Raw genomic sequence first — 16138 nt, 5'->3', positions numbered from 1 at the left:
GAAGTTCAGAAATTCAGAAATTCAGAAATTCAGAAATTCGGAAATTCAGAAATTCAAAAATTCAGAAATTCAGAAATTCAGAAATTCTGAAATTCATAAATTCAGAAATTCAGAAATCAGAAGTTCAGAAATTTAGAAATTCAAAAATTCAGAAATTCAGAAATTCGGAAATTCAGAAATTCAAAAATTCAGAAATTCAGAAATTCAAAAATTCAGAAATTCAAAAATTCAGAAATTCCAGGAAATTCAGAGCTATAAGAGCATCTTCTTCCGATAATATTTTTTCTATAATTTCAATTTTTTTAATGATTTCCTCACTCTCCATAAATTTGTAATTTTAATAATTTTGATGATTTGATGAATATAATTGGGATGAACTTTTAGATTTTTCAGAAATTTAGGAATTTTCAAAAGTTACAAAAATATCGAAATTCTTGATTTTTTTTTCAAGTTTCCTCAAATCTAGGCATGTTTAGGCTTGTATTGAAGCTTGGAACCTTCTAAATCAGAAATGAAGCTCAAAAATGAACAAAACTGCAATCATATGCTACTTACAAACCAAAGTCACCCAAAAGTTTAAAACTTGGGGTAATATGGTATGCTAGAACTGTTTTTAAACAATTATTTTAAAAAATCCATTCTCACTTCTCTTCGTTCAAATACGTCATGAAATCAAATCAATTTTATTCTTATCAGTGTTGAAATTTCCCGTTTTCCTTGCTAACTCTCAAATTGTTTGTCTCTTCTCTTTTCAATTTTCTTTTTTTTTCAATTTCAAAAGACCTCATTTTCATTTTATCAATTCAAGAATTATCAGAAAACTGGGCACTAAAAACTTTTAGTTATTATTTTCTGAAATATCAATCTTTCTTCTTACATAAATCAAAATCGGAAAACTGAAACTTCAAAATGCATGATTCTGATTTAAAAATTTACCTGTGATTCTCAAAAACTGTCTCAAAGTATCTAATTTTGAACTTTTTTTGAATAAGTTGTGCACAAAAATTGCTAATCACTGAATTTCTTATCACTCCCTTCCCCCACTTTTTGGTTACAAAGTTCTCTTTCTACTTTCTACGTTTAACATTGATATTATCAGTTTCGCTCTTTTTCATATATATTTTTTCTCAATTCTCAGCTTTTCCAGAAAACATTTTTTTCAGATGACTGAAAGAGAATTCACTCTGAAACATATATTCACTGATGTTGAGAAATGCGAGCAAAATCAATATCTCGAAAGTCCAGAAAAAGAAAATTTTGGTATCAGATGGTAGGTCTTATTGCTCATTTTTTAAATTATATTTGTATGTCAATTCAATTGCAGGGAAATAGGAATTAAAAAAGAGGACGAACACCTCGGAATGTTTTTATACACAAATGTGACGGGAAATCAAGAAATTCACACTAATTTTATCCTGAGAATATTTTCGAAAAACCGGGAAAAAAGTTATTCAATGTCTTCGAGTTATATGTTTGAAAGACCCACCAAATTCATTATTCATGGTTGGCACAAAATCATTGAATGGAGAACTTTGGAAGATGAATATCTGGATGATGGAAAATTGGAAGTGGAACTTCATGTGAAAATAAATAAAATGGTTGGCTTTCCGGAAGAAACAAATGAATTTCCCAGAAAAGATTTAAGAAGTTTCGGAGAGGATATGAAACAATTCTCCGATGTCACATTGAAAGTAAAAGAGCGGAAATTCTATATTTCGAAGTTGGTGAGTCATTTTTTCAGTTTTTGATTTTCATCTATTCAACTTTTTCAGTACCTCTCCTCTCATTCTCCATATTTTGCAACTTTATTTTTGGGAAGATTTCAAGAATCTGAAAAATCAGAAATCGAATTGAAAGATGTCAATCCTCAAGACTTCCAATACTATCTTGAAGTTCTACATCTAGAAAATGGAATTGATGGTGGGTTACTGTACTTACCGTATATTTTGAAAAGAGCAATTTCAGATGATACTGTCCAAGGAATTTTATCAGTGGCTGATATGTTCGACACTCCTAAAATTGTCAAAAAATGTGAAGAATTTTTGGTCAAGGAATCAAAAAAGGGATTGAAAGAAAAGTTGGAAATGGCTGGAAGTTACAGGTTGGAAGAATTGAAAGTGAGTGTTCAGAAGATAATTTTAATCTGAAAAAATTGATCTTTTCAGAAAATGTGTCTGAATCAGATCAAGTCAAGAGCGGATATTAATTCAGTTATTTCAGAGGATCCCAGTGAAATGGACCCAAAAATTCTTGCAGAGCTTCTCAAAAAATCACTTGTTTTCAATTGAATTATTGTTCTTTGTTCGCAATTCATTAATTCTTTTTAACAACAAAAATGTAATTTCTGAATTAATTCAAATTCTGATAATGCTGAAATGAATCTGATAATTTACAAAAATTTGTTTTGAATATTTAAAGAACAACAGAATGAATCTTTTTTTTTATCATCTATTTCATGTTATAACAACTAACACTTAGCAATAAGAAACTCGTCTTTTTCATCTCTTTCTATGACTAATACACAAAAATATACTTCGAATTTTAGAATTAGCAATGAAAAGCGTAGAATATTATTCCTCATCTCTATTTCGTTCATTAAAACCAGTTTCTTCTTGCTAAGTGTCCATTTTCATTTAAAAAAAATTATGTATCTTTTATTTATACAAGTTTTTCTTTTTCCTTTAAATTAAAAAAAAGATCTAGATCATCTAGCAAAACGTTGGCAGGTTGTGATGAACCATAATACTGAATATATTACTCACTGAAATGTTTCATACGTTGAATAAATTTGTGTTGAAAAAATGTCAAAAAATGTGAAAAACTTTCGGAACAACCTGATATTTCATCATTCGCATACAGAAAAATGATTCGAGAGAAGATAGAATCAGGCATCAGAATGCGATTCAGCTACAATAAGAAGTAGAGAGAATAGTGGATCGGAGTTTGAAAGTGGAATGAAAAACTTTGAGTAGAATAAAAAATTACTAGGGGAAATCAAAAAAAAAAGGAGGGGGAAATCGTCGGTGGTCGGATAGTTGGAAGAACATAAAAAGGTGTTGAGTGATGAGAGTGTAAACGAGATAATGTAAACGGGAGAGAGAGAGACATGATATATTGCATTCTCTTTCCTCTACGTTACAAGAGAATATGTTTTTCTGTTTCATCACTACGAAAAAGGAATTTTATGTCACATGTTTATTAAATTTAGGTTTAACGTGGTAATAATAAGGCCGTGTAAAGGATACAGACACATACAACCGAGTGTGGCAACTCACACACACTCGGGAAGGAATCAAGAGAATTACAATAAAATCAATAATTTGAATTCGGGGAGAAAACGGTATAGGAGATCGGGAGAAAATGTTTGGGAGATCAAACGAAAATTGAGATTTGATAGAACATGATAATCTATGAGGAGTTAGTATAACACAACAAACAGCTAGTAAAACAATTTAGACCTATAAATATTACAGGATTATTAATCTTCGTCCTCGTCGTCGAACTCTGCCTGGGACTGTAGACATCCTTGAGCTGTTGGAACATCAGTGAGATACCGCTGAAGTCCTGCCGCCGATCTCCATCTTCCTCTGCATTGAATTTCCTCCATTGAATGCCCGATTCTCCTCATGTGGTTGGCTCCTCCTCTTCTGAAGCAGTGATGTCGCTCCCGGCTTCCCGATCGCTGCCAGCATCTTCGTCGAGAGCGTCGAAATGGCTTGTTTCGAGAGCTTCTTCGAACCGTCCAGGTGTGAAAATACGTATGGACACTTTCCTTTGGTTCGAAGTCTCCATCGGCACATCAAGATGTCCGCATCGCTGTCTGGCTCGTAGTTGAAAAACGAACGTCTTCCAAGTCTCAACTGGTCATTCTTTGCCTTCTCTACATGCACCTCAATCATCCCGTCCTTCTGTGTTACTCCTGCCCACTTGATCTCAGCTGCTTCCGATGCTCTTAGCATGACATTGAACGATAGAATTGCCAGCAACGCATCTCGATCCCTCTCCGGACTGTCTTCTTTCATTGCCAACATTGTGATCTTCTTCACATCCTCCACAGTCACTTTCACTACTTCTTTCTTCAGCAGGCTTTCCTCTCTTCTTTTTGACTTGATGATGTCTGACACAAAAGACGCTCCGATGGCTGAAATGCCTTCATTTGCTGTTTGATAGGCAGCCGAGATCTTCGTCAAAGCACTGCTCCCGATTTGCTTAGCTCTGTCCAACAAGTATAACAGAAATGACGACTCGTCCATTGGAAGCTTCTTCTGAGAAATCCACGAATTTCTCTTATCGTTCTCTGCCTTGTAAGCGGCAGCCGTGGGCGTAGCTTTGGCTTCGAACGGAATCATCTTGAGTCTCTCGATGTGGTGTTCAAACCCTTCTCCTGCCTTCTGCTTGAGTTCCTCGACGAACTGTCTTTTGGCTCCTTCTGAAAATTATAGTTAATCTCTTTTCCCTCTCATTTCTCTCTTTTTCTCTTTTTCTCTTTTCCCCGGGTGGGTGTGCTGGGTGACTCGTTAAAACACGTAGAATGATTTCGAAATTCGAGTTTCATGCCCGTTCGGGCATGATCGCTTCGAGACCCGCGGCGCCTGGAAAGTGTGCGCCTTTAATCTCGCGCGTCCTTTTTCTCCGCTCTTCAACGAAAAACATAATATTCTCTTTCCTCTACGTTACAAGAGAATATGTTTTTCTGTTTCATCACTACGAAAAAGGAATTTTATGTCACATGTTTATTAAATTTAGGTTTAACGTGGTAATAATAAGGTAGAAAAATGTACAAAGCCTGGGGCCTATCGAGAGAAGTCAACTAGCGCTAAAATGAACTCAGATCTACAGTATTTAGAATTTGTGGCTTCACAATGTTTGGAGCCTTCACCCGGAATAAAAATTTTGTCATTCTTCTCATAAATAATTTAATAGCTCTAATGAATCTTCCCGAATGATCAACAAGGGCCTGATATGACGCGTGACTCCGCCACAATGGAGCTACTAAAACGCCCCTCAGCCTTCTTTTTCTACCAATTTTCAACAAGTGCGGTATCAGCACTGGAGGTGGCACCCACCAAGCACATCCCATCCTCTCTGCCCTCTCGATGTGGTCGAAGACGTTGACACCAGACGTTCCGAACTCGGGATATCTGGAGTTTTCTTCTTCTTCACTGTTGCCGGCTCACTCTTCTTCCTCTGACTCCTTCAACCGTCTGCATGATCGACCGTGCTCTGCCAACACCAACGTCTCCTGCAACAAGCTCAAATGATGCCAGGCATCCCAAAAACTTCATACGGTCCAGGACCGTTGGAGCCACGCTCCTCCTCAGCTCCTCAAGAGCAACCTGCCACTTGGCCATTCTCTTCTCGGTTCCACGAACCTCTCTCGCGACCAGGTCGCACTCATAGCCGAGCCACGTAAACTTTGCGTCTGGCACCCAGAACGACTTCTCTTCTGCCACGCACACTCCGGCACTGTTCAAATCCTCTCTCACCTTTTTCACTGCCCTCGCGACCTCTCTCTCCGTCTTGCCCACAATTAATCCATCATCCAGATATAGAAAGATTTTTATCCCCTCTGCCCGCCATTTTAGAACAAAAACTTTGAAGATTTTAGTAAACAGCCAAGGAGCTGTCGACAAACCGAAAGGCAAACCTCTAAACGAAAAATAAGGAGCAGTAGGGGGATTTGTCAGCGTAAAGCTCAGAAGATCTTGAGATTCTTTGTGTATTTTAATAGGATGATAGCCTGATTTAAAATCAAATGTGGCCGCATAGCGCGCGTCTTCTAGAAATGGCCAGGCAGTCTTGAGGTTTTCTAGCTTAAACCGAGGAGGAACGAGGCTCTCGTTCAACTCACTCAAATCGAGAATCATTCTCTTTTTCTTACCTTGCTCTACAACATGCAGCGGAGACACACATCGTGGTTGGTGGTCCGATCGCGTCAAAACGCCCTCTGCCTCCAGCCTCTCAATTTCTGCAACCAAAAATTCTTTGTGCCGTATCACTGACGGTCTCAAGCCCTGAGGCTCTGGTAGCACTACATTTGAGTTTAATTGAATCTTAAAACCATCTTCAATCACACTTAGTATCCATTCTACGTCACAGATTTTCTCCCAAAAATCAATAGCTGCTGACAGTCTGTCCGGAAAACTCATACCTTCTTTGTTCACATTCTGTGGCAAAGTGACCATACTGGGAGCACTTGAAGCACTTGACTCCTCCTTTTCCACCTCTGCCTCCACCGAATCCCTGGCCTCCGTATTGCCGAGCACTTCCCTGGCCTCGGAAAGTGCTCTCATGCCAAAACCACGGTTGTCTCTGCGCGTACGGCTCTGCCCTACGTCTTTTGCTTTCACCGTGGAATCCTCCGCTTCTGTTTCCGTTATTGCCGGCAAGATTAGAGAGGAGAAGGATTGAAGTCACGTCAGATTGCGCCGTCGAGCTTTCAGAATCGACTCCAGTGATGGCCTTCAAGGCGTCTAACTTATCCTTCGTCTGCAGAAGACTTGGATCGGAATCCAGAAGCAGCAGCTCTCCGTTTCTTGCCTTCAGTAAGTCTTGAACTTCCTTAACTGCCTCCTCCAACTCTCCGTTGGCTGCCGCCTTCGTCAAAATGTTTCGGATTTTGAAATTGATATCCAAGTTCTTCTGAATGCCTTTCGACGAAACTTTCGGTGGCTTCTCATCCTCTGCCTCTCTCTCCTTCTTCTTCTTTTCAGTTCCGATTTCCTTCACCATCTCTGCCATCTTGCCCAAAATTTCTTCACCGAATTGCTTCAGAGCATCTTTATCGACAGATTCCGTCATTCCTGAACAATATTTTAGCTACGAAGATAAATACGACAATTGAAAACAGTCAAAATGACCGTCTACACGAATTCAACAGAAAAATTCCAAAAAATCCAAAAAAAAATCGACAAAAAACACACACGACCTCGTTAAAACACGTAGAATGATTTCGAAATTCGAGTTTCATGCCCGTTCGGGCATGATCGCTTCGAGACCCGCGGCGCCTGGAAAGTGAGTGCGCCTTTAATCTCGCGCGTCCTTTTTCTCCGCTCTTCAACGAAAAACATAATAATTCCTTTCGCGATAATTGTTTTTTTCTTCTTCAGATTCGATGACTGAAAGAGAATTTACTCTGAAATACGAGTTCGAAAATGTTGGGAAATTAGAAAACTTTCGATTTTTCCAATTTTTAAAAAGATTCTGGAATGACAATGAGTCAATAGACTCCGCCCCCTAGAATGCGCCTATAACCTATAAATACCAGCAGATCTCGTAGTATTCATTCCATTCCCCCTTCTCCCCTCCCAATATATTCCTCCAGACAATCTTCTGTATGAACGTCGGAAATATATTTATTCCTTCTGATTTTCCTGATATTATTCTATCTATTCTACTTCTCTATAGAATCATTTAAATTTGGGTTACTGTAGTTTTTTAACCCACTCTCCACAAACGGTGTGTTTGCAATGGACCTCGACAACTCACACGGTAACGATTAATATTTTCCAATGGTTTCAAACGTGACCTATTTTCAGCGTTACTGGTTGCATTCCAATGTGTCTACGACAACGTATTCAGGCCCTTGTTTACCGCTCCACATGACAAAAATTCTGGAAGTCAGCGAACAGAATTCCATTCCCCCTTCTGGCACGATAAATTGAAGCTCCATTCAATCAGGCTGACCCAAGAAATACAACCGATTCTTCCGCTTGTGGATGACTGGATCAGCGCAAAGACTCGAACACTTGCACGTTATCACTGCCGATCATGAAATCAACGAAGATGCCCTATTGAGATAGTTGGTTCACTGTCACGCGACGATGGAAGTTTACCGTAACTCGAAGGACGGAATCAAGGAGTACTTTGCTACTTTTCTGATGAAGCAACTCGAACAAAAATCAGACTGAATCTTTATTGCTTACCAGAAATGCAATATATCATGTCTCTCTCTCTCCCGTTTACATTATCTCGTTTACACTCTCATCACTCAACACCTTTTTATGTTCTTCCAACTATCCGACCACCGACGATTTCCCCCTCCTTTTTTTTGATTTCCCCCTAGTAATTTTTTATTCTACTCAAAGTTTTTCATTCCACTTTCAAACTCCGATCCACTATTCTCTCTACTTCTTATTGTAGCTGAATCGCATTCTGATGCCTGATTCTATCTTCTCTCGAATCATTTTTCTGTATGCGAATGATGAAATATCAGGTTGTTCCGAAAGTTTTTCACATTTTTTGACATTTTTTCAACACAAATTTATTCAACGTATGAAATATTTCAGTGAGTAATATATTCAGTATTATGGTTCATCACAACCTGCCAACGTTTTGTTAAATGATCTAGATCTTTTTTTTTTAATTTAAAGGAAAAAGAAAAACTTGTATAAATAAAAGATACATAATCTTTTTAAAATGAAAATGGACACTTAGCAAGAAGAAACTGGTTTTAATGAACGAAATAGAGATGAGGAATAATATTCTACGCTTTTCATTGCTAATTCTAAAATTCGAAGTATATTTTTGTGTATTAGTCAATAGAAAGAGATGAAAAAGACGAGTTTCTTATTGCTAAGTGTTAGTTGTTATAACATGAAATAGATGATAAAAAAAAAGATTCATTCTGTTGTTCTTTAAATATCCTCTCTGGAACACAGGCGACAAACAATTGATAAAAAACTGATATCTAAAATAATGTTAGGAAAAGTGGGTCTAAACCAGACTGACTTTTTCCAAGTGTCCACAAATAATCGAACAAGATCAAAATCAAGGTACAAATGGAAAAGAGCTAAAACAAAAATTAGGCAACACTTTTTCGTCAATAGAGCGCTTAGTAAAATGATTTAGTTACTGCTGAGCAATTGCTCAATTTTCTGGCCCTACTCTCTGTCCTCTATTCTATGTATTATTCTATGTTCATTTATGCTTGACATGTCTTATTCTCCTCTCCCTATTTCTTTTTAATGTTCACTCTAGTTCTAGTTCATTCTATTATTTTACATTTCCTATCACTAGAATTCATTATTTATCCATTTGGAATCTGATTATCATGTATTTTAATGTTTTTTTTTCCTTTTTTTCCACGATTCTTGCAATCGTAAATAAATAAATAAAATAAATAAATAAATAGATGATAAAAAAACGATTCATTCTGTTGTTCTTTAAATATTCAAAACAAATTTTTGTAAATTATCAGATTCATTTCAGCATTATCAGAATTTGAATTAATACAGAAATTACATTTTTGTTGTTAAAAAGAATTAATGAATTGCAAACAAAGAATAATAATTCAATTGAGAATAAGAGCTTTTTTGAGTAGCTCTGCAAGAATTTCATTGTCCATTTCCATGGGATCCGCTGGAATAACTGAACGAATATCCGCTTTTGATTTGATTTTATCCAGGCATTGTTTCTGAAAAAAGTCAATAAACTGCTCACTTTTAAATTATTCGTCTAAAACTCACTTTCAGTCCCTCCATTCTATAATTTCCAGCCAACTCCAGCTTTCTTTTCAGTCCCTTTTTTGATTTTTCAAGCAAAAATTCCTCGCATTTTTTGACAATTATTGGAGTGTCGAACATATCAGCCACTGATAAAATTCCTTGGACAGTATCATCTGAAATTGTTCTTTTCAAAATATACGGTAAGTACAGTAACCCACCATCAATTCCATTTTCTAGATGTAGAACTTCAAGATAGTATTGGAAGTCTTGAGGATTGACATCTTTCAATTCGATTTCTATTTTTCAGATTCTTGAAATCTTCCCAAAAATAAAGTTGCAAAATATGGAGAATGAGAGGAGAGGTACTGAAAAAGTTGAATAGATGAAAATCAAAAACTGAAAAAATGACTCACCAACTTCGAAATATAGAATTTCCGCTTTTTTACTTTCAATGTGACATCGGAGAATTGTTTCATATCCTCTCCGAAACTTCTTAAATCTTTTCTGGGAAATTCATTCGTTTCTTCCGGAAATCCAATCATTTTGTTTATTTTCACATGAACTTCCTTCGAATTGTTTCGCATTGGTCGCTCGCAGGTTTTCTCTTTCCTCCTTTTCCTTTTGTTTCGCTTTTTCCATCTTTTCAATAATTTCTCCGATTTTCAGTTCTTCTATCTGAAAATAGATTTTTTGAAGGAGGAGATTTTCTGGAGATTGAAACATTGTTTTTCTTATTATGGTCCAGTTATCAATGATTTCCTTTAATACTTTACCAGTCGGTTTACGCCCCTTCGGGGCTAAACCTCCTGGCGCCCGTCGCAGTTCTAAAATGTCGTAGTTCTGAAACGTCGCGGTTCTAAAATACCGGTAAACCGGTAATACTGGTAAACCGGTAAACCGGTAATACCGGTAATACCGGTATATACCGGTAATCATTTACCGGTAAGTTACCGGCAAATTTATCTGTAAATTTACCGAAAGCACCGTACCGAAAGCACACACCGCTTCCTCCGCCGAACATAGTCTAAAAGACTGTGGGACATATGAACTCCTTGATTTGGGAAGTTCAACTTCTGGACCAAAATTTCAAAGTGTCGTGGTGCTACAGACTGATTCCAACCCAAAAAGGCAAACCATATTTGTTGCTTCCTTCAATAAAATGTTGACAATTTTTGAAAATCGGTTTCAAGCTATATGCAGATGTATCCCAAAAGTTTCATGGTAGATAAATTTTCGGTCTGGCTGCCTTTTCCTGTGGGAAACTTGCCTCCAGGGGAAATGGATTAACATACAAAGAAGAAAAGAGACACCCACTCCATTTATTATTTTTTTCTAGCGCTCTCTCAATTTTTTTCATTATAATTAAGGTACTGACTACATATTCTTCAAATTTTGCTCACACACGTGGGATTCAAGATTTTGTTCCACCAGAAAGTGACGGAATTGATGGGAGAAGCAGAATGGATGCGCGGAGATCAGAGCCCAGAATCGAAGCAGCTATTTCAAGAAACTTGTCGAGCAGAATCGAAGAATCTGCAGGAAGAAATGTCGTTTAAGATGCTGACGTGATAGATGAGCACCCCATTCGGAATAGGGCTTCCATTTCGGTCGGTCGAAAATCGCCGACCGCCGACCGACCACCGACCGAGCCGACCGACAGTCGACCGAGTTGACCGATCGGTCGGCGCGCCAACCGTTCTCGTGCTTTTGCGCGCCAGAGTGTATGCACACGCGTACATCGTATTTCACAACACATACAGGGTGGCTGAAAAGTATTGAGACACTTGTTTTTTGTTGTATTTTCAAAAATGGAGTTTCAACAAAAGAACCAGATTTATTTTTTCAACAAATGATAGTAATAGAAAAGATATCAGAGGAGATATTCGAAGTTTGAGCCTTCGGCCTTGATGCACGCCTTCAAACGAGCTCGAACAGAAGCGACGGTGCGCCGGAGGTAGTCATCGTCAAGATCATCCCATGCTTTGAGCAAAGCGGCCTTCAGTGAATCCACATTTGGGTGCGATCGAGCCATCACCTTTTCCTCCAAATATCCCCAAACGGAAAAGTCGAGTGGATTCAGATCGGGCGAGGAAGCGGGCCACATGTCCTTGCCCCAGTAGCCAGGGAAATGAGCGTCGAGAACAGCTTTCGTGGATTTCGAGCCATGGGACGGGGCCCAATCTTGTTGAAGAATGAAGGGTTGCTGGCCAAAGTGGCTAGTGACCCACGGACGTAAAACATCCATCAACACCAACTTTTGGTACACATCCGAGTTGATTTTCACATTTCTATCAATGAAAACCAATGGGACTTTACCTTCCGACGTCAATCCAGCCCACACCATCACTGACTTTGGAAAAAGTCTCTTGTAGGCCAGACGACGTTTTGGGGACTTTGCTTCGTCCTTTGACAACAATTGCCGAGCATTCTGTCGGTTCGGAAGCGGCTCAACCGTAAAAATTTTCTCATCAGTCCAAATGACTTCAGAGAGGCGGCGCACCTTGAGTGCGTCGAGCAACTTTTTCGCTTTTTCGAGCCGATTCTTCTTGGACTGTTCTGTGAGGTATTGGCCACGAAGGAGCCGATAACTGTTCAGACCCAAGTCCTTTTTCACAATGGATTGAACCGATTGTCTTGAGATTCCGAGCGATGAAGCCATTTGGTTCATGCTGACCGCATCATTTCGTGTGATTCTCTTCTTGATGATGCCACGAGTCCGGCGAGTGTTGACAGTACGAGGTCTTCCGCTTTTCTTAAGCTCCAACACATGTCCTCGATCTTTCAATTGTTGCACAACTCGATAGACAGTTGCTCTCGGAAGAAGAAGTCTTCGAGCGATGTCACCGGTGGAGATGCCGTCGTTGAACAGCTTGGCAATGGTTTGGCGATGAGGAGAAGCTCGCATAACTTCGTGAAGAGATAAAGTGATGGGAAATGGCTCTAATGTCGGCTTATATACGCTCCCTATTTTCGAAATAATACGAAACTTTTCGAAAATACGACTTGGCACGGTGCCAAGAGCCATCATAACAAGTGTCTCAATACTTTTCAGCCACCCTGTAATTTTTCAACACAAATTGTGAACATTTAAAGATTAACGATGATATTATTAAAAATAGAATGCATATTCTATACAGGAAAACATAATATTGACATAGAAATGTGTTTTTTTAAAAACGTTTAAATTCCGAGGCCGGCCGAGGCCGGCCTCGCAAATATGACTACGGTAAGCAAGTCGCATATTGTACGACAAGTTGCGTATTTTTTTAAATTTTTTGTTTTTTCTCGCTCTTTTTCAGCAAATCACGCATTTTTTGAGAGTTTTCTCGATTTTTCGATATTTAGAGCATTTAAAAAAAGGAGGAAGTCAAGAAATCTTTTATTCAACACTGAGATAACAGGGGAGAGAAAATGACAACAAATTCAAGAAAATTAACAAAAAAAGCTTGTGTTCATGCATCAAAATCTTCAAGTCTCGCCTGTGTCGAATCGATCTTTTTCTTTGAGAATCATCAACTTTTCCAGCATTTTTAAGTCCAGACTCTGACGATTTGGTGTGTACAAGTTTTTTATGATTGAAAAAGATCTTTCTACATCTGCTTCCGAAGCTTGAATCGCATGAACTTTTTGGGCGATTTCGTGCAAAATTGGATAGGAGCTTTTTGCCAGAGGCCAAAATTTCGATGCAGGCATACTTCTGGTGTCTCTCTCGTATTGCTGCTGTTCTTGATGAAGCGAACTGCTTTTTGGGGCGCTTGATCCGCCCAGAGTACGTTGAAGGAAAGTGAGATGACGTGCAGGTGGTTGGCTTTGTGGTGGCGCCTGATATCTCATTTCCTCAAAACTTTTTCCCAAATCGTCCAGAAGCTTCTGAGCATCGTTCACGATATCAATCGGAATCTGAAATTTACACACTAGTTCATGTTACAATGTTCGTCGTTTTCTTTAGTACCTGATGCCGATCGTATCTCAATTGTAACTCATGTAAATCTTTAGACGGAGGATTCAAATAGGTGGCTACAAAATGAATGGTATCGAGATCTGTGCACATTTTTCTCGTTGCTTGTTTCGCGAATTTGACAAGAACCTCTTTCTCTCCAGCTACCGAAAATCGATGAAATTCATCCATTAAGCTAACGACAAACACAGCCACATCTTTCAAACTGTCCGACATCCAGTTTTGAAGCATTCAAAACGATACGGGACGTAGAATTTCCAGATGTACTGTGTTTTTTCTGGTGGCGCCTATAGTTTCATCATAATTAATATAAAAAATGTTTTTGCCTACTGCAAATGGCCACCGTTATCTCCTATAATGCTCGAGCAAGATTCACACTTCAAAAATTTGACGGCTTTTGCGCCGGTCGCATGATGAACAAAAACCACTCGCATGTATCCCTGTTTATCAGTGCATTTTTTCTGAAAAAGAACTAATTATTTCAACAAAAAAAAAATTTCAACTAGCATAAAAACCGCCGAATCCTTCCCGTGATTTGCTGAAAAAGAGCGAGAAAAAACAAAAAATTAAAAAAAAATACGCAACTTGTCGTAAAATATGCGACTTGCTAGATGATCTAGATCTTTCTTTTTTTTATTTAAAGGAAAAAGAAAAACTTGTATAAATAAAAGATACATAATCTTTTTAAAATGAAAATGGACACTTAGCAAGAAGAAACTGGTTTTAATGAACGAAATAGAGATGAGGAATAATATTCTACTCTTTTCATTGCTAATTCTAAAATTCGAAGTATATTTTTGTGTATTAGTCATAGAAAGAGATGAAAAAGACGAGTTTCTTATTGCTAAGTGTTAGTTGTTATAACATGAAATAGATGATAAAAAAACGATTCATTCTGTTGTTCTTTAAATATTCAAAACAAATTTTTGTAAATTATCAGATTCATTTCAGCATTATCAGAATTTGAATTAATACAGAAATTACATTTTTGTTGTTAAAAAGAATTAATGAATTGCGAACAAAGAATAATAATTCAATTGGAATCTAAAGATTTTTTGAGTAGCTCTGCAAGGATTTCTTTGTCCATTTCACTGGGATCCGCTGGAATAACTGAACGAATATCCGCTTTTGACTTGATTTTATCCAGGCATTGTTTCTGAAAAAAGTCAATAAACTGCTCACTTTTAAATTATTCGTCTAAAACTCACTTTCAGTCCCTCCATTCTATAATTTCCAGCCAACTCCAGCTTTCTTTTCAGTCCCTTTTTTGATTTTTCAAGCAAAAATTCCTCGCATTTTTTGACAATTTTAGGAGTGTCGAACATATCAGCCACTGATAAAATTCCTTGGACAGTATCATCTGAAATTGCTCTTTTCAAAATATACGGTAAGTACAGTAACCCACCATCAATTCCATTTTCTAGATGTAGAACTTCAAGATAGTATTGGAAGTCTTGAGGATTGACATCTTTCAATTCGATTTCTGATTTTTCAGATTCTTGAAATCTTCCCAAAAATAAAGTTGCAAAATATGGAGAATGAGAGGAGAGGTACTGAAAAAGTTGAATAGATGAAAATCAAAAACTGAAAAAATGACTCACCAACTTCGAAATATAGAATTTCCGCTTTTTTACTTTCAATGTGACATCGGAGAATTGTTTCATATCCTCTCCGAAACTTCTTAAATCTTTTCTGGGAAATTCATTTGTTTCTTCCGGAAATCCAACCATTTTGTTTATTTTCACATGAACTTCCACTTCCAATTTTCCATCATCCAGATATTCACTTCCAAAGTTCTCCATTCAATAAAATAGAGGCAACCATAAATGCAGCGTCTCTCAAACACCCTACTCAAAGACCTTGAATGATTTTTTTCCCGGTTTTTCGAGAATATTCTCAGGGTATAATTAGTGTGAATTTCTTGATTTCCTGTCACATTTGTGTGTAAAAAAATTCCGAGGTGTTCGTTCTCTTTTTCAATACTTATTATCCTGCAATTGAATTGACATACAAATATAATTTAAAAAATGAGCAATAAGACCTACCATCCGATACCAAAATGTTCTTCTTGTGGACTATAGAGATATTGATATTGCTTGAATTTCTCAACATCAGTGAATATATGTTTCACAGTGAATTCTTTTTCAGTCATCTGAAAAAAAATGTTTACTGGAAAAGCTGAAAATTGAGAAAAAATATATATGAAAAAGAGCGAAACTGATAATATCAATGTTAAACGTAGAAAGTAGAAAGAGAACTTTGTAACCAAAAAGTGGGGGAAGGGAGTGATAAGAAATTCAGTGATTAGCAATTTTTGTGCACAACTTATTCAAAAAAAGTTCAAAATTAGATACTTTGAGACAGTTTTTGAGAATCACAGGTAAATTTTTAAATCAGAAATCATGCATTTTGAAGTTTCAGTTTTCCGATTTTGATTTATGTAAGAAGAAAGATTGATATTTCAGAAAATAATAACTAAAAGTTTTTAGTGCCCAGTTTTCTGATAATTCTTGAATTGATAAAATGAAAATGAGGTCTTTTGAAATTGAAAAAAAAAAGAAAATTGAAAAGAGAAGAGACAAACAATTTAAGAGTTAGCAAGGAAAACGGGAAATTTCAACACTGATAAGAATAAAATTGATTTGATTTCATGACGTATTTGAACGAAAAGAAGTGAGAATGGATTTTTTAAAATAATTGTTTAAAAAGAGTTCTAGCATACCATATTACCCCA

The 16138-nt window shown here is 37.2% G+C and overlaps 5 protein-coding genes across 5 annotated transcripts; 1 reads left to right on the top strand and 4 right to left on the bottom strand.

Moving 5' to 3' along the window:
- Positions 1-1163: 1163 nt before the first annotated feature.
- CBG21869 lies at positions 1164-2288 on the top strand (the record flags this gene model as incomplete). The annotated part of the gene is made up of 5 exons (XM_002648994.1): positions 1164-1270; positions 1325-1724; positions 1773-1920; positions 1966-2117; positions 2166-2288. The coding sequence occupies 5 exons, from the start codon at positions 1164-1166 to the stop codon at positions 2286-2288; spliced, it is 930 nt and encodes a 309-aa protein (XP_002649040.1).
- Positions 2289-3542: 1254 nt separating this feature from the next.
- On the bottom strand, positions 3543-6293 carry CBG21870 (the record flags this gene model as incomplete). Its single annotated transcript, XM_002648995.2, has 2 exons — positions 3543-4429; positions 5174-6293. The coding sequence occupies 2 exons, from the start codon at positions 6291-6293 to the stop codon at positions 3543-3545; spliced, it is 2007 nt and encodes a 668-aa protein (XP_002649041.2).
- Positions 6294-9292: 2999 nt separating this feature from the next.
- Positions 9293-11202, bottom strand: CBG21872 (the record flags this gene model as incomplete). The annotated part of the gene is made up of 5 exons (XM_002648996.1): positions 9293-9415; positions 9468-9619; positions 10004-10121; positions 10436-10595; positions 11012-11202. The coding sequence occupies 5 exons, from the start codon at positions 11200-11202 to the stop codon at positions 9293-9295; spliced, it is 744 nt and encodes a 247-aa protein (XP_002649042.1).
- A 1712-nt stretch (positions 11203-12914) lies between these two features.
- CBG21874 lies at positions 12915-13620 on the bottom strand (the record flags this gene model as incomplete). Its single annotated transcript, XM_002648997.1, has 2 exons — positions 12915-13346; positions 13399-13620. 2 exons carry the CDS (start codon positions 13618-13620, stop codon positions 12915-12917), a joined length of 654 nt encoding a protein of 217 aa, XP_002649043.1.
- Positions 13621-14437: 817 nt separating this feature from the next.
- Positions 14438-15556, bottom strand: CBG21875 (the record flags this gene model as incomplete). The annotated part of the gene is made up of 6 exons (XM_002648998.1): positions 14438-14560; positions 14613-14764; positions 14810-14957; positions 15006-15096; positions 15150-15395; positions 15450-15556. 6 exons carry the CDS (start codon positions 15554-15556, stop codon positions 14438-14440), a joined length of 867 nt encoding a protein of 288 aa, XP_002649044.1.
- Positions 15557-16138: the final 582 nt, after the last annotated feature.

The sequence above is a fragment of the Caenorhabditis briggsae genome (genome assembly GCF_000004555.2).
Source record: "Caenorhabditis briggsae complete genome, chrII, whole genome shotgun sequence".
Taxonomy (NCBI): Eukaryota; Metazoa; Nematoda; class Chromadorea; order Rhabditida; family Rhabditidae; genus Caenorhabditis; species Caenorhabditis briggsae.
This window is presented reverse-complemented; position numbering and strand designations above follow the sequence as displayed.